General features: G+C 42.3%; 2 protein-coding genes across 4 annotated transcripts; both read right to left on the bottom strand.

The window, feature by feature from the left end:
* Window positions 1–1,521: 1,521 nt before the first annotated feature.
* On the bottom strand, window positions 1,522–4,274 carry LOC306749681 (putative phosphatase phospho1). Of its 3 annotated transcripts, none has more exons than XM_079232998.1 (3): window positions 4,137–4,274; window positions 3,693–3,800; window positions 1,522–3,311 (listed from the first exon to the last, which is right to left on the bottom strand). In XM_079232998.1, exon 3 carries the CDS (start codon window positions 3,181–3,183, stop codon window positions 2,329–2,331), a length of 855 nt encoding a protein of 284 aa, XP_079089124.1. In that variant the 5' UTR covers window positions 3,184–3,311; window positions 3,693–3,800; window positions 4,137–4,274; the 3' UTR covers window positions 1,522–2,328. The 3 variants fall into 3 exon arrangements, with proteins under 3 accessions (XP_079089124.1, XP_079089126.1, XP_079089125.1); XM_079233000.1 differs by having other exon boundaries at window positions 1,522–3,134; XM_079232999.1 differs by having other exon boundaries at window positions 4,227–4,256.
* A 5,328-nt stretch (window positions 4,275–9,602) lies between these two features.
* znf652 (zinc finger protein 652) lies at window positions 9,603–18,752 on the bottom strand (the record flags this gene model as incomplete). Its single annotated transcript, XM_079233760.1, has 5 exons — window positions 9,603–10,228; window positions 11,810–11,954; window positions 13,792–13,907; window positions 14,217–14,364; window positions 17,697–18,752. The coding sequence occupies 5 exons, from the start codon at window positions 18,750–18,752 to the stop codon at window positions 9,603–9,605; spliced, it is 2,091 nt and encodes a 696-aa protein (XP_079089886.1).
* Between the last annotated feature and the right edge of the window lie 3,989 nt (window positions 18,753–22,741).

Here is a 22,741-nt window from a genome sequence, read left to right as displayed (position 1 = left end):
TGAAAACTTCCTCACTAGTTTCCTTAAAAATAGCGTTACCTTAAGTTATCATTAGAGCCAATGCTAACGTTGCATGTAGCACAACATGCACCACGACAGATATTCACCAGAGAGTTTCCGTAGGAAAAAAAAATGATACTAAAATCTGTCTTAAGTGAGAAGTATTCAAAGTTTACAAATCAACATTTCCTTGTGTTTTCAATGTTAGTAGCAAGTCAAAAACTAGCATGCTAGCCAGCTAACAAGTACAGCAATGAATGACTTGGAGGCGACGTTTCAGTTACGTTTCAGTTTAGCAATTCAGCTCAACGGGGCTTCACGTTTATCTTCCGGAACTAAACTATAATTTACAGGGTACGGTACCAACTCACCTGTAATCTGTTTTAGTGCGCTCAGCAAAGATTATTATCGAGATAGAAGTTCGGCGCGTATTCAGAAGATAAATAATTTCCCAAAAAGCGCCATGCGCACCAGATACTACTTCCGGCTTTCTTCTTCTATTGACATGAGGGCGGTTCGGGTTCACTATCGCCCCTACAGTAGAGGGGTTCATTCAGAAACTACATCGATCTTTCACATTATTCTCGCTAAAATACCCTCGCTTCAAAACCTCGAAATGATGTTAGAATATGCATAATCACAGTGCACGTCAGCACATTACAATTTAAACGTGGTATCTTGATTTCCTTTAGCAGAAATATTAGCATGCCTTCTCTACTTTGGCGTTTGTATTGGAGGAGATTGTTCCCCTGGGTGACATGAGTGTATTTAGTGCCATCCAGTGGCCATGGTGCGCAACTACAACTCTGACTATTTTGAAAGTTGTATTTTGTCCGTGTCCACCGAAAGGTTAAGAGTATGTCTCTCTGCAATTCGCTGTGCTATAATTGGCTATAACAGACATATAATAATTGCATCGTCTTGAGCAGGCATAAAGGGAGACTCGAAACTCATACTGTATTTTCTGGTGAGCTCTTGCACAATACAATGTAAAAAAAGAAATAGATGGGCATGAAGTTTCGCATTGTCACCACTGCATAGCAGTGAACATTCATTACTGGTCAAATCAATCATAAATAAATACTAAAGAAACTATACTTTTTAGATAACTAAATGTAGTGTCTTTAGAATAATACACTTTCCCATTCTAATTAATGGTAAATAGCCTACACAAATAATAATGTAACCCTCAGAAAACTATAGTATTTCAATGTTGGGGTTAAGCTTTGACTTTATGAGCATTACTTGAGTCGTTTTGAGTTCTAAACGTTGCTCTATTGTAGGTACCTACATGGACTTTAACCTCTGTTAACGTTCACAGAGTTTACATTTAGTTGTGGTGTACGTGTCAATAACAAACATTTCAGAGAAGTGAAGCATAACATAAGTACTTACTGTTGTTCAAATATAGAATATAGCATTTATATGGTAAAGATACATGTATGTAATCAGTGGGGTGAATTATTCCACTTGGATGTTGATGAGGTTTGATAATAGATGCAGACACAGGCAGGGTTTCAGTTGATGGCTTTATTCCTGCTGGTGTTAATACATTGTTCAGTAGGCCTGGCCTACACAGTAAAGATACAACAGACTGATAAACAAGTTAAACAAAACAACCATAAAACATTGTCATACATTTCTAAATTAGACATATATTCTGTGAGAAGCACATTAATAAAAAATTGTGTTTGGACATCTTGTAGATCTGTTGAAATGCCCTTCGGAGAGCAGTGTTACTCAGATTTAATTAATTGAGGCTATAATTTAATATTTAAAAAAGGGCAGATAAATAAAACACACGTTATTAAAGAGCACCCCGTTTCTTGGTTGGCATATACATCTGCAACATTTGTATATATTGCTACTAAAGTGAGCTACGTACAATGATTTCCATACCGACTCATAACATTTAAAAGTTCCATATTGAAAAGTATTATTATAGATATTTATTATGCAAATGTCCCTATACCCCAAACGTCAAAGTTATAGGTGACCCTTACATCTAAATCTTTATAACAAAGCGCTGATATCCCATTGATCTTCTTCCTGTGATAATGGGAGGTCTCAATCATTTCACTGATGATGATGATGATGGCCTCTGTGCTGAGATTGACCTCCAGACCAAAACGGGAAAGGCTGGACTATAAGGCACGTGTACATAGACACACTTTCTATTTCTACGAACAATACAAATAGTTTTATTGCCATAACATTAGTTTGTGGAACTATTTAACCTGAGAGTTTGACAAAATGCGTCAACTGGCCCCTTATTATTAATCATCTCCTTCCTCCACTCTACTCTACTCTACTCTACTCTACTCTACTCTACTCTGCCACCAGCTTCCTCAGCCTCTGCACCACCTCCTCCCCGCTGCTCCACGGCACCGTGACCGCCTTGAGCTCCCCGGGCATGGCTTCGTGGGTCTCCGTGATCAGCCGGTGCATGGGGAAGTCCCTCCGCGGGAACGCCACGTCCCGGGGCCCGAGGGACAGCACCGGGCAGAAGTCGTTGGCTCCGTCCCCCACGTAGAAGACCCGCTGGTACGCGCGGCCCCGCTCCTGCGTCCTGCGGGCCACGTAGTCCCTGACGATCACCTGCTTGCACATGTTGCTGGGGCAGCGCATGCAGTCGTGGGAGTGGAAGGGCCGCATCACCAGCCGCCCGTCCCGGTTGAAGGTGGCCGGGTTGCTGAAGATCCGGTGGAAGAGTGGGCGGGCCCCGGCGCGTCGGAGCCAGGCCTCGATGAAGAAGGTGTTTGCGTCGGACAGCAGCACCACCTCGAAGTCTTGCGCGGGCCGAGCGCGCAGGAACTGGAAGAGGGTGATCATGCCGGGGGTGGCCGGTATCTTCTCCATGGAGATGCGGATGTCGCTCTCCGTGACGCCCTGCTCCGCCAGGTAGGCCAGCACGCGCTGCATGTACTCGTTGTAGCGGCCAGGCTGGTAGGTGTCCTTCAGCCAGCCCGGGAGGTGCTGGCCCGGGGCGGCCTGCACCACTATGTCGTCGCTGGTCTCATCCACGATGGTCTCATCAAAGTCGAAGAAGATGAGGAAGCGCTTGTCGGAGGAGATGCTGGCTGAGTTGGAGGCCATGCTTGTTGCGCGTCTGGTCCCGGCGGTCTCCCCCTCGCCTGGGGGATGGGGTGGGACATAACAGCAGTTGAATATTGAATCCCCCATGATTGACTTTGACCACACCTCTGACTGTTACAGGAATCAAATCTCCACTCCTGCTCTCCTCCCACTTTCCAGCATCCCACGCAAGGCCGGCCACAGTAAGGTGGAGGCTATACTGAGGAGGAGGATTTCTGGGAAACATCAATGCATAAATAGATGAAGAGTGGGGTTTGGGGTGGAGGTAAAAACAGAGTAAAATTTAGAGTTAATATATTAAGTAAAAACAATAATATGAATATCATATAAATGCACAAATGTATGACCATACAAAGAGAGCAAAGCAGCCAGTCAGCAGTGCTTTAACCAGAAGAGGCAGCATCCAGCTGATCTCAAACAATGTGAGGGACTTTCTACAAAAGGTAAGGAAGGGATGGTCATCCTGCTGTAGAAGTAAGAATATATTCTGATATTTGGGCTCCATGCAACTCATGCTGCAAGCAAGCTTATAAACTACATTAGAGGAACCATCTGCGTGGCTCACAGTGTGTAGACATGTCTGTCTGTCTGCCTACCTTTGATTGAAGCTGGTGTCAGCAGTGGATGTCAGCTGATCTCGCGTGTTTCCTGATTTTTTTTCCTCCTCCTATTAAACTCCTTCAAGCTGTGCGGCTGCTTCTGTCCTGTGGAGAAGAGGAACACAATGGAAGCTGAAGTGCCTCAGTCAGCGGTGCGCGGCAGCTGAACCAGCAATACACTTTAAAAACGAATCATCGCAAGGTTCCTTATGATAAGACATCAAATAGGAGATACAAATAACAATACGCCTACAAGCACGGTTTTAGCGACACCAGGGTCCGGGAGGTTACAGGTCCGTGAGGTCTCGTTGTCTGTAAAACACACTTCAAGTCCAATTTGCAGCAACCAAGGAACAGGTTACCTTACGTAATTTTTAGATTTTTACATTGTCCATTAGAAAATGAACTTGTCAGTCTGCCAATCATCTGCTGCTAACCTACTTTTCTCAAAACAATAACAGCAGCAGAAAGCGCGGAAGGCATCAGATCAAACTTGAACTCTTCCATCAAATTCTTGCAAAAATGCATTACTGTGTGTCAGGAGCGCTGGTTCCGATCCAGTCTCGCAGAGAGTATAGAGACAGAGTTCCGCCGGTTGGTGGGGCGCGCGCTTTTATGTGACCCGTCAAAACCACCGGAGCCGCGGTGGACGTGACCGCGCCTCCAAGCCCGCCCATTTAATAGCAGCCTTCTGAGCGCGCGCACGGTACTTTTCAAGAGGAGCGAGAGAGAGCTGTGGGAGGAAAAGAAGGGAGGGGAAAAAAAAGAGAGAACGAGAGAATGCAAATATTCTGTTTGCCAATAGCTGTATCCACAAAATGGTGTGCGTTAGTCAAGTGAATGGGTCAGTGTTTGTTCTTGCCTCACCGAGTCTCATTGCAGAAAACATATGCAAACTTACTCACACACACTTTCCATTTGAGTATAAGCCAGTTGAGACACGGGGGGATACACACTCACACACTCTTTCTTAGACCTAGAGTCTATGTCTAAGAAAAGACCAGCGTAAACTGCACCTTTTCCTGTATTTTTAAGTGTAGTGTTCACCCAGTTTGGAGTTGGGAAAACACTTTGCATGGCAGCGAACTCTTGGCAGTCCCAGGAAAATATGTGAATAATCTCAAGAGTCCATTTTGCCTGATGCGATGCGTTTCCTGCTGAAGCGTGGACAACCTCCTTCAACAGGATGGTCAGGATTTGGGTCAGCGTGGCCGTAAGCCCGTTGGGAAAAACACAGATTTTGCTGTAAAGCTACTTGACCTCTGACCTCTATTGTGAGGGTGACACAGGAAAAGAGGATAGAGCTGTGCTCTCAGAGTAAGTATATCTAAAGTGATACATCATTTCAAAACTGGAGCAATAAAGGTCTCTCCATTTATTAACCACAGAGAAACATGAGCAGCGCTTCCTTGCCCATAGTGATTATTAATGAACCGCACAGCAACTTCCAGAGCGGTGGGCACACGTCTGAAAAAACACGACATGAAGCCCTCCTCTCCTCATCTGCCTGCCGACAGACGCAGCCTCCTGCCACACGGCGTAATGACTAACAGCTGGGGTGGCAGACTATTTTCAAACCCAAATGGGAATGGAGATGTACAGCCGGTGTGTTATTATCTCCTCTGCTCGTGAAGTGAGCCTCGGCACCTGACCACCCACTCACCATCAGTGAGTCACTTACACTTTTTCTCTCCCCATCGGGCCCGTGCTGCCATCTTATACGATTGTGTGACTCATTGCTGCGCCACTTAAAATCCCCCATGGTGATGGAGGGCACACTGCATTTTAGGAGTTTTAGCAGCAACAGAAAAAGTTTTATCGTGCCCTGAGAGGAGACGCATTCTGTTAACGGAGGAATAAAGACGGTCGAGTTGGATGACACCCAGGAGAGGACACGCCGTTTGTGAAGACAGTCTTTACACAATCCTGATGTCACTATAATATTCCGTATAATATAACCGTTAGTGACACTTTCTCCAAATGCAACTGCTCATCTAAACCTATACGATAGGGGTTTAGCTGAAAAGACTCCAGCTGTATGTTACCTAACTGGAGAATAGCTGCCTAGATCAGGGGTGTCAAACTCATTTGAGTTAAAGGGCCACATACTGCCCATTTTGATTTCAAGTGGGCCAGACCAGTAAAATCATAGCATAATAACGACAATATTTCTCTATGTTTAAATCATTGGTGAAGGTTTTTGGATGATAAACCCCATTTTAAAAAAGGTATTTCTACAATAAACTAGAAACCTAAAGACCAAAAATTCAGGTCTTTAAACAGCCAACTGTTTATCTGCCTGGGCTCTCCTCTGCAGATTCCCTTGCAGTTGAGCAATAAGTCTAGTAATGTCAGTGCTCCAATCAATTGTGACTTTGGCTTAATGGTTAGCGTGCCCATCTTTCAATCAGAGGATCACTGTTTTTTTTTCTGTTTTTTCTGCAATTTTAACAATTATCGAATTGTATTGGACCCACGGGCCGTATGTTTGACACCCCTGGCCTAGATGGTCACTGTTAGTCGAGGTCACCGCCAGCGAATACAAACCTACTGTAAGGCGCCCTCAGACCATTTTCTTCAAAAACAAACACAACAAATATATTGCACAGGGGAGCAGCCTCACATTAAGAAAAAAACAAAACAAGAAGCAGTCACAAAAAAAGAAAGGGGGACCTTGAACTTCCCTGGACAAATAAAAAGCTTTGAAAAGCAAAGTCATCCTGTCAGTGTTGTGTAGCCAGCAGACATTTAGTTACACACATTATGCCAAGAACCCAGTGACCCTCAAATAATAGCAAATTAATGTTGTGCAATCACAACGGTCAGCTGAAATTTAAGCTTTCCAGCAAAGCTCGGCGCTTAGCTTACTGTCAGGAACATGTTGTGCACAATCCTTATTTTTCTACATTTCATTCTTAAAAACTGCAACAGTAAAAACTCACAGCAATTGACAATAAGAAAAGAAGCACAGAGATGTTTGATAATCATGGCTACTTGTTTTTACTTCTCAAAGTTAGCAGTCAGTTAAATGTACATTATCAAAAAAGGCCCAACTTTTTCCACTTCTCCTCAATCTCCAGATAACATACAAAAAAGGACAAACCAGGACATTATAAAGCTGCACATTTTGTACCAGATACAATAATAAAATACGCAATGCTACATTAAGTGGTTAAAAATACAAAGGGGAAAAAGTATATTGATTTTTTTTTAAAACATCTTTAAAGAATATACAATGTTATTTTTTCTTAACTAGCCAAGAATTTTAGTAGAAAGTGCATTCTATAAAACAAAGAAAGGAGGAGGAGAATCATTTGACCAACTGAAAGACGAAACATGGTGGAAAGAAACTCCATGAACAAACAGAACGAAATAATGAATTTCAGCCATAGCTTGGAGGGGCTAGTGTAAAGTCACCAAAGCAGGAGGAAGGTCGCTTTCACTTTGAGGAGAGGTCCATTTGGGAGCAAAACTGCATTTCTTTGAAAAAAAAAAAAAGTAATAGGAAATGAAATGTATGCGCACACTAAAAGACATGTCCTTCGTTCGCTATGGCCCCTTCCACACTAACCGTCTCCTCCCGAGATTCTCCTCCTTTCCTTGCCTAAAAACATCCACTCAAAATAATCACCTCCACCTTTATTCATGCAGCCACAACTGCACTCTGTTCCACAATGCATCGTCAGTCCCTCCCTTCCCTGTGCCTCACCCACGCAGCAGTAAAGTGCAGAGAATACACACAAACAAAAGGCTTAAAAAAAACAAAAAAAAAAAACAAGACAAAGATCCATACTGCAAAAATGCTGAAACACAGCAGTGAACCCGAGGGGACAGGATGATAAGCAAATAATACAGCTGTATTAAGACCCATAGAAATGGCAGGATAAGCAGGTCTCAAATCAAAAAGGGACTTCCTAAACTACTGAGCGTAACCATTTCAGACTGAATACAGTGAGAGTGATAGAAAGAGGATCATGTTCAATTTACTGCTATTGTCCGTCTCAGGTATCCCCAAATACACACATGTATCGGGGCGCACTGTGTCAAAGCAGCTTTTGGTAGAAGAGCACTGGGGACAAGCAGACAGACTGGTAGAGAAAACGCATGCACACATACGCTCGCTGACGAACACACACACACACGCGCACACGCGCACGCGCACGCGCACACACACACACACACACACACACACACACACACACACACACACACACACACACACACAAAGCTCAATGTTGCTCCAACAGACACACGTCTGATCGCCGTCAGACTGGGTGAAGGGTCACCAGCCACACAACTCAAATTCATGGCAAACACCTGCCAACCCTTTCTGCTTATTTTAAACAAATAACATTCACACCATCGGCTATTACATTAATAAATGTAATTTCTGACGCTGACTTGATAACATGTATATGCTTATCTATACAAGAATTCCAAATATTAGAAGTTGTATGTCCACTGCCTTTAATCCTGACATTTCCTATCATGTGCTAACAACAGTATATCTACATTAGCTTAAAACTGAGCAAGTTATCAGAGAATAAAAAAACAACAACATAGATGAGTCCTCGGCCATCATTCTGCGAAGGCGACATTCAACAGGTTTAGACACACGTTTGCCTGTGTGGATTAATCAGTACGAAGTCAGAGAGCAAACCTTTACATGACAACAACTCCCCACACCAAACTGTGGAATATAGGCTGAGAGGAATATGCATAATTGCCTGTTAAGAACGGTGATGAAAAAGGTCCCAGGTGTGTATACTGTGTGTGTCAAATGACCTTTCACATGGTAACCCGTATCATTTCGACAGCAGCGAAGGGAAGTGGGGTAAATCCTGATGGGGCCACGTGTCTGGCCCCTCACAGTGGCAGTATTTGACAGTCATCAGTTATCTAAAAACATCTGTTGACCAACAGTTCTGAGGTTGCACTGAACACCAAGCAGATCAGTGGCCATGCGGTCTTTGTCTTTTGAGTGTGTGCTTCAGTAAGTGAGGGTGCATGTCCTGCATAATTTGAGTTTCTCGATCACAACATATCCAGTCAAACCGCACGACCATTGTAGAAATGCCGGGCCGACACAATACATTGTCATTTTGTAATATTGAACTTCTGAAAGTCAAATGGAAAAGCAAAATTAAGAAACACTGTATGCACTGGAATGGAAAGCACCATTTAACCATAATGTAAATCTCAGACTTTGTCTGGATTTAACTAACCATTTACAAAACCTGTATTCCAACTTCCCCTACAAAAAGTCCTCCCCCACTTCTTACTTTAGCCTATGGCACTGCTTCTTGCACTACTGCTGCTGTTTCCCCTCGGGCAGAAAGCCTCGACAGTGGCCTCCGGGTAACAACATTCATCAAATATTGCTTTGGGGCGAGGCTCTACAGTTCAACTCGTAGGACAGGTTGAGTATTGCTATTGGGAGGAAGGGCACCGAGACTCCTGATCAATGTGCCACCATAAGTCAACATAAGGGGGAACGTTAAATGACACTGATCCTTGATGATCCATGGAGCTCAGGTAATACATATGTCGACCTCCCATCAGCAGCTTTTGATGAAAAGGAGACACTTTACGCCCATCAATGTACAAATAGAGAACTTGCACGGAAATCATTGTGTGTAGATTTCCTTAAGAAAATGTCCAAGAAATATTTCTTAAAAGGTTGAAAAAGCTTCGTCTGTCAACCAGGATATTTAAGTAGGGGTCTTACTTAAATAATGTGTGCACTGAGGATATACAGGTGTGCATGTTTAGCTTTACCTTTAAATCAGTTTGAGAAGGGCACCCTTTGATCAGGGGCACTGCAACTGAGAGACTGAGGCAGGACTATGAGAAGAGGAGAGACAAGGCGCGGTTTGGTGTGGGCGGCCTGCAGAGCTGGAGCCCAGTTCAGTGGTGCTGTGGGGCTCCGGGGCCCTTGTCAGGGGGAGCCATGTGGTGCAGGTAGCTGCTGTCTTCATGCCCACAGTGGTTTAAGGGCTCGCTCTTGAACAGGGCCGGGGGTGGGGGAAGATGGGAGACCGGTGGCACTGCCAGGTGGTGGTGGTGGTGGTGGGGAGGGTGAGGTGAGGCATGTTGAGGGGCGTTTGAGAGGTGTTGCTGGGTTGTCGGAGGGTGGGGATGATGGTGAGAGGGGTTTGAATGAAGCTGAACGTGGGCGAACGCGTGTCCCACAGGGCCTCGTGGGGGCATGGGCCCTCCTGTTGGGTTGAGGCCCATGGGTGCTGAGGTGGTGGCAGCTGAGGGACTGGGACCAGAGATGGAGGAAGAGGATGAGAAGGTGTTGGCAAAGATACGGACAGGCACAGGCGGGCCGCTGGTCTGCAGGACCACGGGGCTGGTGACCCGGAAACACTTCTCTTTGTGTGCTTTGAGCATGTTGGAGAATCGGAAGCGCTGGCCGCACACCTCGCAGGGGTAGGGCTTCTCCCCGGTGTGAGTACGCCGGTGGCGCTTCATGTTGGGCCGGCTGGTGAAGCTCTTCCCACAGATCTCACAGATGAAAGGCTTCTCTCCTGCACAGAAAAATACAAAAGAAAATGTGTGAGGAAGACAGCGACCGTATTAGTGGACAAAAAGAACAGAGCTAAAAAGAGAAAATAATAAGATGCATCAGAGTCAAATCATTTGTTGTCAAATGAGATGATTACAGGATTATTAATCAATTGATTATCTCTACAAAGAGAGACAGTTCTCTTTTAAAAATGTGAATACATTGGCATCTCAAATTAAGGGTCTTTGCTGTCAACCCACCCACTCCGAAGGAAGCTATTACAATTCACACTTTGAGGAGAGGAGATGTGAAAAATGAATAGCAACAGCTTCATTAAAATGCTGCTCTGATTAACCTCCATGGAGCGACTGAATGTGCCTGCTACCACCCACACAGCCGTCTATCAAGTGGCGGCTGAAGGGCTCTCTAAATGCCTTACACTGGCATGTTATGCATGAAACGCCTCCAAACCAACTGAATATCAAAAAGGTGACAGCTAATGTGCGAGCCTTGTGTAACTGTTACATTATACTCGCAAGACACCATGAAAAATCTTTGAGCAGTAAAGTAAACTTTGGGAGTTTGTGTTTAACATGTGTGCCGCCTATTACAGGGCATGCCAAGGGTGTGTCTCCTGCTGCAGGAGCTTAAATTGGTTGGTAGCGGCAGGGAGAAGAGAGGGCAGCGTAATTACACATCACAAATAGAACCGTGAGGGCCAACGGAGCGCTGTGTGTCCACCCACGTCGGGCTGAAAAACGAACAGGGTGCACTGCTCAGTTTGGTCGTGGAAACAGCAATAGAGCAGGGACAGAAAACCAGAGGGACGTAATGCAGCATGTGTCTGGGTAGTCATTATAAGCCCCGATATATGCAAGGCTCCTCTTTGATGTAAAACATCCCTCTCATTATAGGAACTGGGCGAAGTCTCCCTGCTCTCGCCACTATAATGTTCATCTTGGAAAACATCCCATGTATTTCTTTTTTTAGAGCGTGTTTGGTGACGGGCTGGCAGACTGAGCCCAGGAACATTGCTGCTGTTTGGCAAAGTCTCCATCTCAAAGCATTCAGAATGTTACATATCTAGATTAAGATTTACAGCAGACAGAATAAAAACATAACACCTGGTAACAACCAATTAAAAAAAATCTAATCTATGACCATGTAATGCACTGTTGCACAACTGCGATATTCAAATACTTCAGATGCTGGAGAGGAGAGCGTGCAGAGACGGAGGGGAAGACTTTCAGTTGTCGCACTCTTTTTGCACAACTGAAAAGTTTTGCTGCATAACTTTAAATGTTTACAACATTCCAAGCAAGTATCTATATCTGTACAGTGCAAGTGTTGACCAGGGCTTGTACTGGAGACTCCACCCCGATTGCTCCTGGGCCACTGGAAACTAAAATCTGTAGAACAGGAATGTCTGAAAGGGCATGTACAGCCGAGGAACTAAATATTGCTTTAAAACAAGAAGAAGGTTCCTGCAGTCAAAAAGCTTGTTACGTTGTCTTCTTACAAGAGGTTCCTGGGGTCAAAACAACACGCTTTAAACACCGGCAAACGTCTGAGATCATATGTCCACAAGCTTGACATTTCTCACCTGTGTGTGTTTTCATGTGCTCATCAAAATACTGTTTCATGTTGAAGTCTTTGCCACACCATTGGCACATGAACTGCTTGTGTCCGATGTGAATGCTCATGTGGGAGCGCAGCTGGTACTTGTATTGGAAACGCTCGTCACAGTTCTACAGCAGAGAAAACAGATATTCAGAGAACACGCTCAAAACAAACTCTGAATTATCATCTTTCACATAGTCAAGTTTAAAACAATCATGAACGGTGCCATATCGACTATCAATAATATTTGTGTATTTGAGTATTAAAATGTATGTGATCATGTTCTTGTTTTACATGAACATTTTATGAACATGAATTTTTAACATGCACACAAGGAACCAGGTTAGTACAGAAAGGTGGGAAATTGTGCAACACATTTTCATGTATTTCAAAAGACATGTTTTAATGTAATTATTTTGCATATGAAGGAGGCCATCCCAGGATAACTGTATACATGGCTAAGAAAATCAGGTTTCTCCAGATATCTTGCCGTTTTAACAAGATTTCTGTAAATCCATAATCTGATAAAAAGGGAGCAGATTTTTATTTTATTTTTTTAAATACATGACATTTAAGAAATTAGGTTAGTGCAGCAAGCCAACCATAACCAGATTATTTGGGTGCATGTAACCACACTATATATTTGCATTATGGAGGCTTCCTTGGTCAGGTCTTTTCCAAAATTAAATATTTATATCTCAAATGGCACCACCCAGCTAAATAAATAGTGGGGAAAAAACTAGCCTTTTTCTAATTTGGCACTAACAGAGATAGATCACTGAGGAGAATGGCCTATACATTACATACATCCTTAATAAGCATGTAATGACATGTTAAAGAGTAGGATGAGTTTAAACATTTAATTAGAGCAGCTCCACCCATCCACATATGTTCCCCGTGTGTTGTCCATTCATGTGGTTGGACATTAAATGGCCTTGGGAGGGAGTACACCATCCCATCTGTCAACTTCCTCTGAATTCAAGAGTGAGAACAGGGAGAACATAACAAACTGTAACGAACCCCATTGAGCAGAAATAAGCTTGTAAATCTTGGCCCACTGTGTGACGAAATGCATCCATTAGAGAAGTTGGTTAAAGCCCCATAACAGTTACCAGTTTTACATCTATTTTAGGTTCCAGTTAATTGGGGAACACTGTGTGTGGTTTGTTAATATTTGACATGGTTTGACTTCTCTGTAGAACTTGGATGATATAACAGTCGAATGAATGTTTAAAATACAGGATGGTCCCCCTCTGAAAGGAAACAGCTGAATATAACACAACCCACATGGCACAGAGGCTCCTCTGCTCAAACTAATGAGTGAAAACTACCTTGAAGCTCCTTTTGGAGGCACACAAGGGCAGATTCATCAAAACTGCAACCTTCACACCACTCAAACACTATGCATTTAGCTAAAAAAAAGGGCATTGCAAAGGCAAACAAGAAATATGATATTTAGGTGTGTGTGTATGTGTGTTCATGTCAAACATTATTTATTGTAGACCATCACTCCAGTATGTCAGCTTTATGTTATGTTCTGACATTGTCCAATTAGGAAGGTAAACTAAACCATGATCGTTCAACTGTGGAATTTAGGCTGCTAGTTGTGAACTGTAATGGTGAAAAGGCTTACGTCTTAAACCTGTCACATGGCAACACATTTCAACAGCAGCAGAATGTGAAGGGGAAAAAACAAGCCCCAGTCGGCCCAAAAATGTGTCTTCAGTACACCTGCATTCAGTGTCATTCACATGTGACTGTGTGTACTGAGAACAAACCAAGGATAGACTGTCATGGACTTTTAAAGGCATTGTCGGGATATAGACTGAACGCAAACATGTCAGTCATCACATTTATTTTTTGAGTACAGCACAATAAACACTGGGCGATAAAATTGATTGTATCAATACATTTTAATTCATGTTTAGGACGATGTTGAAAAGTGAAAATCGATGTGCATCTTACCTCACAACGGAAAGGTTTCTCTCCAGAATGCTGGAGTGAGTGAACTTTTAAAGACATGCTGCGTTTAAACGACTTCCCACATGTCTCACAGGTAAATGGCATGTCCTTTGTGTGAGCTGGGTTTGGTGGAAGAAAGGGATGAAAGAGAGAGTAAATCAATACTGAGACAACTGCATACACTTGATCTGATGAAACATCAAAGTTTCAATAAAGATAGCCATGCATGAATAAAAAACTACTACATTATTTTATTTAAAATCAGGCAATTTGATTCAAAACAAACACCACAAAAGAAAAATGGTTGGCATAACATTACTAAATATATATTATATATGTTGCCAAATCGTATAAAACCGAGTCAGCCCGAATATGAAATATTAGTGATGCAGCACAATAGGAACTTTGGAAAAACAACCCCCACTTACCAACCATGTGCTTACGCACGTGAGCCATAGTGTAGAACTTCTTCTCACAGATTTCACATGAGAACTTCTTTTCTGCATAGCCGTGCACAATCTTAATGTGCTCATGCAGTGACCACAGCTTCTTAAAAGACTTGTTGCAGGACACACACTAAAAAAAAGACACAAACATAAAACATTAAAATGATTGTTGCTGATAAAAATCATGAGCGGCAAATGGTTCTTATTTGCCCAAACTGTTTCCTTATACTCTAGCTCCCTCTGCTGGGGAAAAAACAAGAGTCTCATGTCCTGAAATCCCTCTGGAGATCTTCTGAAGATGATCAATTGACAAAACAGCTTATATAACATTGGGGGGGAAAACTGTGTGGATTTCATTGTGCCAATTTGGCTTGTTGGTGCGATACCAGATTTTAAATTGATATTTGATCACTTCCAAATTGATATTCAGTGGAGGCACCTTTGCCAGCCATTGCAGATTTAAGTCTGTGTGGATTTTGTATCAACTTTGCACATTTGCAATGTTTTCTTTGTCAAAGTGCACCAATTGTCAACTGGATTACATTTTAGACTGACTTTTTTTATTAAAAAAAAACAGCCCAAACATGTTTGTTTTGAGGCCATTCCTGAGCATTGGTTCTGTGTTTGGGGCTTTTTTCCTTGGTGGAAAATAAATCTTGCTGTAATGGAAGTTTTCTTGCAGACTGCAAGAGAAGCATCCCCGCAGCATTATGCTAAAACCCATGCATTTAGGATGGCCAGAAAGCTTCATTTTGGTCCATCATATCGAAGAGACTTCCACTTTGTTCTAGTATTTCTCACATGCCTTCTGGCAAACGCATGCCAAGCTATCATGCGAGTCTTTTTTTCCCCAACAGGAACTTTCTCTTTTCCAGGAGAATAAAACTTATGAGGCACCACCAAGAGCTCTGCACCGCCTCATGCATGAACCCTGGAACTCTGTTGGTAGCCTCACTTGTACTTTTACAAAACAGTTGGACACTTAATATTGTAATAATTGGAAGTAACTTATTGTATCAAGAAGTGACTAGACTTTAAATGCATACCTATAGACAAGCCTGTTCTATTTGCAGTATTCTTTCCTTTAACAGGTAATAAATCATTTAAAACAATTTAGACAGCACTTTTAATATTTATGGGGAAATATTGATTTGAGTTCTGTGTTAAATGGGAGAATACCTTTTAGCAAGGATAACTTCACTTCAGCTTCAGTTAAAGGAAAAGCAGTAGTAGACTATAGTATTGCCCCACATGAGGGCTTACATAATTGTGTTAGGTTCTGTGTCCGCAAATGAGTTAATTGAGATATTTAAAGGGGAGCGCTTCTTTTTACTTAACTTTACTCTGAACGTTAAAGTAAGACCGTATTTTGTAAAAGATGATTCACATATCATACACCAGAAGAACTGCATTACAAAAAGGCAACTCAATGATTATTTTGGTCCTGTAACCAAAGTAACATCATAATGCTGGACCTTATTCAGCAGTTGGGATGTATTAAAAACAGCAATATATGTGGTCACTTTATAATTATGGTCTTCCATTATTCCATTATACGTGCAAATATTGAGGAGAATTGGTCTACATTCATTTGTTTTATTGAGTTGCAGAAGTCATTTGACTCAATTAATAGGGAACTTCTTCAACATAGATTATTAGATTCTGGTGTTAACGAAAACTTATATTTTACCATCAAGTCTTTTTATCAAGCTTGGTTTTCCCAACAATTTGGTGTGGAGCGAGATGGTGTATTTTATCAATTTTTTTTCTCATTTATGATTTAGCTCTTCAAATTAAAGCTTTTAATTTGGGGGTTAAAGTTGATGATCAGACGGTGGGCATATTATATGCGGATGATGTAGTTTTACTTGCTAAACAGGATAAAGATCTGCAGATTATGCTGAACATTGTTGCAGAGTGGTGCTGGAAATGGAGGCTAGTGTCAAATCAAGACAAAACACGACTAGTACATTTTAGACAAAAATCACGGAGAGAAGTTCAGTTGTTTTTAACTTTGGTTCAACAGTGCTATCGTACAGCGAACAGAATAAATATCTCGGCATTACTCTCGACGAGCACATGACATTTAAAGAAGCTGCCAATGTCCTCGCTCAGGCGGCGGAAGGAGCCCTGGGATCTGTACTGAACAAAGTTAAACAATGTGGTGATCTGGGATTCCATACTTATACACAGCTCTATAATTCATATGCATGTGACTTATACAAAAAACAAAGATTCCCATGTGCAGTTACGCCAAGGAACATTACCATTTGCGACAGAGACCGGAGGTTTAATTGCACTCCGGAGGAAGATCCGCTTGCTGTGTGAGCTCGGGGAAAATGAGAATGAGGTGCACTTTTTGTTTTACCGTCCCATCTACGAGGACATAACATACTCTTTAGTCAAATTACTTCCATTATGTTCATTTCTTTTGGCTGGATGCCGATGAAAAAGTTGAGTTGTGCTTCAGGAAAGGAACCTTTTTTTGGGATGATTTTATGTGCCAGGCCTGGGAGAGAGGGCAGCATGTTTTGTTTAAAATCGAGCGCTGAAGTAACTCGTAGATTTGTAATTGAATGAAACAGCTGTATTTTTGGTGTCTTATAAACCCTTGAGGGTTTGACACAAAAAAATAAAAGATTTCCATTTATTATTGAAAGGGGTGAATATTGAGAGTTTCCTCCTGGACAGGAAAAGTGCATTTTCAGGTTTGACCGGATATGGAAAGTTGAAAACACTCTTCCCAAACTAACTAAAGATGCAAATCTAGTTAAACAAAACAGGGGGCCAAACTTAGATATTAAAACAACAGCCACAAGACCCTTTGGTATCAATACACTGAATTACCTTTTCAGTTTGAGAGAACTTATACAGAATTGAACCCACTGATACCATCAACAATCAATATTGTCAAATGACAATATACAGTATATAAACGTGTCCTACATGTTAGCAGTTAGAGAAAGTCTCCAGTCTGCTTTCATCTTTCAGTCCATTACAATTGTATTCCGTTTTCTGGAATACATATTACAAATAATTAACTGGAAAAAAAACTAAAATATTAATAATATTAGGGAGTATTTGATCTACAGATATTGTAACTTAGTGAGATCAAAAATGTATTTTCCCTGAATAGTTACTTTACCTCACACTTAGACCACAGTCTCATTATAACTGGTAATGAATCAGGTATAGCAGGGGATACAACAGTTTCACGTTTCAAATGTTTACTGTAATCAGTGGGGAAAAAAATGAAATGCTTGAATATCAGGTTTATCTTCAAAGCATCAAAGCACCCAAAATAAATCTGAAAGCAAGTTGTTCTGGGCAGCTGCTAAATTTATCCAGGTATATAAAGATATTATCAAAGAAGATGGTGAACCCTGGAAATGCACTTCTTCCACCATTAAGAATACAATGTGAAAGAGTAATTACAGGGATATGAGGTAGGTTTGCGTTTACCTGGATGTTCTTCTCACAGTCCGTCTGTTGGTGCAAGGCCAGCTCACTCTCCAGGACAAACTTTTTGCCACACTTGTCGCAAATCTGCATTCTCCTGTGAGTGACATTCATGTGCTTCTCCAGGTACCAGCGCGTGTTAAACACTCGTGGGCACTTTTCACATGCCAGCATCTCCTTCTCCTCCACCTCCCCTTTCCCTCCCGCCGTCATGGAACCGGCAGACGATGGGGCCGATCTGGCCGACCTGCGCTTGCTCTTTGGGGGCTCCAGGCGCTTCCGCCGGCCCCTGGTGGTCATGCCAGCAGTGGCTGTGCTCAGAGCGGTTCTGAGGCTCTTCCGCCGGGGATGGCTGGAAGCTGCTGTGGTACTAGCACCACGACGGGCCCTCTTCGCCCTCGTTCTTCGGCTCTCAATCTCCTCTTCGTCTTCATCTTCCTCTTCTTCGTCGAGGCTGTCCTCTTCCTCTTCTTCCTCTTCCTCCTCCTCCTCCTCCTCATCATCATCGTCCTCATCGTCGTCACTGCCAGCTCTTTCAGAGTCATCCGCCGTGGTTCCAGTTTTGTTTTCTCCCTTGGATACATGAAGCGTCTGGTTGTTCAGGTTAACCTCAACAATGATCTGCTCACGCTTGAAGCTCTCCTCCTCCTCCCCATCATCATCCTCCTCTTCTTCTTCCTCATCGTCTTCGTCTTCATCTTCAGTGTCGTCGTCGGTGCCATCGTTGGCAGCCTGGGACCCATGCGTCCCCACCTCCTGCCCTACTCCTCCCTCTCTGAAATACTGCTGATGCTGCTGCTGTGACGTCACATGTTGAGTGGGCATCTGACCAATGTTCGGATCTCCCAAGGATGTCTTGGCTGCCATTTTATTGTCCACTAACACAGAATACGGCTTACCACCAACTTCCCTCTTATACAGCTTGCCTGCCAGGTCTAGATCTGGGTTAGGGGAGTGAAAATAGGACTGGGACACCGGAGCCCTCCGTCCTTCCTCCTGGGACATCCCGCCAAGGCTAGGGACAGAAACCTCTTCCCTCAGGCTCTTGCAGGATTTCATGAAGAGGGAAAGGGAATCGAGGGATGTAGTTGGTTGAAAAAAAAAAAGAAAAAAAAGAGTAACTATGCTAACCCTGCTATGGTGCCAAGGTAGACTAGCCTACTCTACAAGGAGGGGCAGGGGACGCCACACCAATCCCCCACCCTCCTTCTACTGAAGAAACAGGAAGGAGGGGATGAGGCGACTGATATTCAACCCGATTCAAAAAGAGCATCCATGCTGTCCAAGGTAGGAAATGCAGTCGGAAAGACATACAATCCGTTCCAAGTTTCGCTCCATATGCTTAAAAATCTAACTCAAAAATAAAAGTCTCAGTGTCTTGATGCTGAACATTTGGAGATAAATTCCTCTCAAGTTATGCAAGTTGTCGGCAGATCCCAGATTCAGGTTATCTGAAGGCTGCTGCCTTGCAGAGGGCCAGTGTCTTCAAACTGCAGAGCGGGTAAAGACAAGCTGAATGCCAGACATGGAACTGCCGTAGGGACTTCTGTGTATTGCTTGAAGAGCCATTTGCAGTGCATTACCTATGAGATGAGACAGAAGAAACAGAAATGAGATTTCGAAAAGGTGCCTTTCCACTCATTACAGTCACATTGTCAAGTTTCCAACACCAAGCACCTCATTTGCCCACAAATGTTTCAGTTCTGTGCGTAGGAGTCAAAACCACAGCCTTCACAAATACATGCGAGGGAATTCAAGTTCAAAAGCTGTCTATTCACATCTTTGTAAAATAGCTTATTCAGTCTGATTCGGTCTCTAATGGCTACAACCACATTGATTTTAAACTTATTGAATTTACTTAGATACCGTTTTGTTAGATTAAAGGATGCCTTGATAGAATGCCGCATGTTTTTAAGCGTGCCTGTGCGGTGTCCTTGAGTGCTTTGAAAGACGCCGATAAATGAATTGCACGATTATCATTAGTATTGTTTTAACTATTTCTAGGCAACAACTGAAACACCTCACTATAAAATAAAATAAAGAGATGGTTTGCTTTCAGGACATAATACATCTTGTTAATTTAAGAGCTTATTCATTCAAGAAGAAGACGGAAAATATCTTCTTAAAGATTGTCAGGTAACATTTCATATTAGGTTTGGAGCATAAACACATTGTATCATTGGAAATAGCTCAATACGATTTGCAATGGACTCTGAAAACAATGGTGCAGTCACTACATAGACAATAAATTGCTAAATTGAAAAACTTCACTCAATAACTTTCCAGTGTTAGATTTGGCACAATTAACATTGGCAAAAAACACAAACTCAATTCCACTGAATAAACTGAAGATTATCTTTTTTAAGCAACACACAGCAAATGGCAAAACCTTCCATTGACTGTTAGACAGCATTGTGTAACCACAGCTCAGGAACTTGTAGTGCAGATACAACCACAGGAAACTGTAATTCAACTTTTAAATGAAGCATCGCACAGTTTGGACCATGCAGTAATATTGTCATGTTTCTGCAAGTTAACAATGAAAAGAACAGTTTCACTCACTTTTAGGACATTTGTATATTCTTTGCTTTGGCATACTTCTAAGCTGGGTGCCGCTGGCTGACAGTTGGTTGACCTCAAACAACCTCACAATGAGTGTGAACCAGGGTGTTTAGTTCAATAGAAAATCTCCCTGAGCAAGAAACAAAAAAAAATACATTTCCTTTCGTGGAGCTGGGAAACATACTCTCCTCTCTGTCTTCGCATGTATCTTTTGCTTTATTTCTTTAACACAAAATGCTCTTCCATTTACAAAGAAAGCATAAATAGGCCAAGATATTCAAACAACCCCTCACTGACCCATGAGAACTACTTTGTTCTAGTCGAGAGTGGCAGAAAAAGGAGCAAGAAAGAGTGAAAAGAAGGGGACCTGAAGTGACATAATGAGTGGAGAGCTACGCAATTACAGCAAACATTATACTACTTTCTCTGGAGTAGTACATGTTGACTAAAAAAATGTTTTTCATTTGCGGTGGCTTACATTTAATACAGCGCTCATATATATTTTTATTACTGGGGGGGTTCAATATCAACACTAGTTCAAAGTGAACAGAAGCTGCACTTGATTAAAAATCAGTGATTTTTCTCTTCTTTTTTTTTTTAATCATTCCAAAGATGCTCTGTGTATTAAATTCATTCTCAGGTAATTGCTATAATCTCTCTTGGTAAACCCTAAACTGATTTCCATGTTCCTCCAGTCACGTCATTAACTTGACTGTACTAAAAATACACACGAGTGAAAGTAGCCATACATAGAACTAAATTATGTTTGCTAAATTTCTATTAAAGCTAAACAGGGATTATTCTATGTTCTACCAGTTTTGCAAGTACACGTGAAACCCATTTATGTAGAATATGTCTCTGTACAAAGACACCTGTTTTCCTGTGCATACTGACTCTGATCCTTTCCGAGAATTGGACAGCAGCTCTGAGAGCATTAAGACCACAAGGGAGGGGTGAGCTTTGCACTGACAGAGCAACTTGACTCACATGGCTGTCTTAAACATAGAGCCTCATAGATTATCCTGCGTCTGGATGAGAGAGGAATATAAATTGCATGAGAAACCACTGCCTGAACCAGACTTAACATGCACTATGGTCTATTATTTTTGCAAGTACATGGATGGCTAAAATAAACAATTATGGGGTTGAAAGAATACACAACAGCCAACTCTAACAATATATTTAATTTCCCAACTAATCAAAAGTGCTACATTTAGTGCTGAAAACTGTCCCAAAAAACACATGTGCAAATACAAACACACAGTGTGGTTATGTAACCCAGATAGAGCAAACTCCTTCCACCGGCTTATCATTATCAATGATGAGTCATTTCAGAGTTTCACTCGCAGCGAAATAATGCAGTCCTTTGATGTGGGAATCAAACAGAGCACAGACTACTTAATATCACCAGTAATTATTCGACACAATCACCTTGTCGGATCCTGAGGTCAAACCTCTTGGAACTTTGCATCATGTCACAAAAAAAAGAACAGAAATGTACATAAATGAATGCCCATGAAGTTATCCAAAGAATTACTAATGTTCAGTAAAAGTTGCCCAGAAATCAAAATTTACTCAACAAGAAGCAATTCATAGCAATCCTCAATCATGATGAGAAACCAAAACTAATTTCGTGGCGGGTAAGCCACAAAGCCAGTCATATACTAGATAGGTGTGACTGTGGTTTGCGATTTGAATGACACAGGATGGGAGCTTTACTGCAAAGGCACTATACAACATTTCGATCAACAAAATGAACTGGTGCAAGTGTTCACAAATGTTGGGTCTGTGACAGCAAAGCAGGCGAGATCTCTGAAGCAGAAAAGGGCATCACGTTTACCTCTTCTTATGCAGCAGTGCTCCTCAAATCCAAGCTCCCTCTGAAGTCTAGACTTTAATGAGCTTTCCCGTTCGCAGCTTGTAGAGGACCCTGTGAAGGTTCACATTCCTCACTCTGTCCAAACTCTAAGACCTTAACCGGCTCACTGTGTGGTGTGGTGTGGTGCACTCTAGGGGTGCTCCGTGCCTCTGTAAGTATCTGGCCCTCAAGCCCATAATCGGGTCATGGAGCAGTAGTCTACGTAGTGTTTGTGTTTTTGGTCTGCTATGAATCATCTGAGGAATCGTAGAAAAGTGGGGGAGTACCATCTTAACCCCAAGGTCCCCCAAACCAAGTTTCTGTATTTTCATCACTGCACACAGAACGAGACAATATCAAGTCTGACAGCAGTCCACTGATGTACACACTTGGGATAGCTCCATTCCAAAAGAAGGGAAAGATTACATAGGGCCATTGATCTCTGGTTTAAAATCTTATTTGGATGTAAAAAAATGTTTTAAACATGATTTAAACACAAACAGGAGGAATCGGTCCAACAAGCTCACTCGTTCTGGCAGATGAGGTTACAAAGTACAAAACCAACTACATTTCTGAAAAGTATGACGAGGTACAGTGCAGCAGCTCCTGTCTGGGTTTGGCTACATAT

The sequence above is a fragment of the Taurulus bubalis genome (genome assembly GCF_910589615.1).
Source record: "Taurulus bubalis genome assembly, chromosome: 17".
NCBI lineage: Eukaryota > Metazoa > Chordata > Actinopteri > Perciformes > Cottidae > Taurulus > Taurulus bubalis.
The sequence above is the reverse complement of the archived record's forward strand: the minus strand, read 5'-3'. Positions and strand labels throughout refer to the sequence as shown.

Coding starts and splice junctions, on each gene's coding strand:
- LOC306749681 (XM_079232998.1), bottom strand. CDS start 3,183: ATGGGGGATTCAATATTCAACTGCTGTTATGTCCCACCCCATCCCCCA.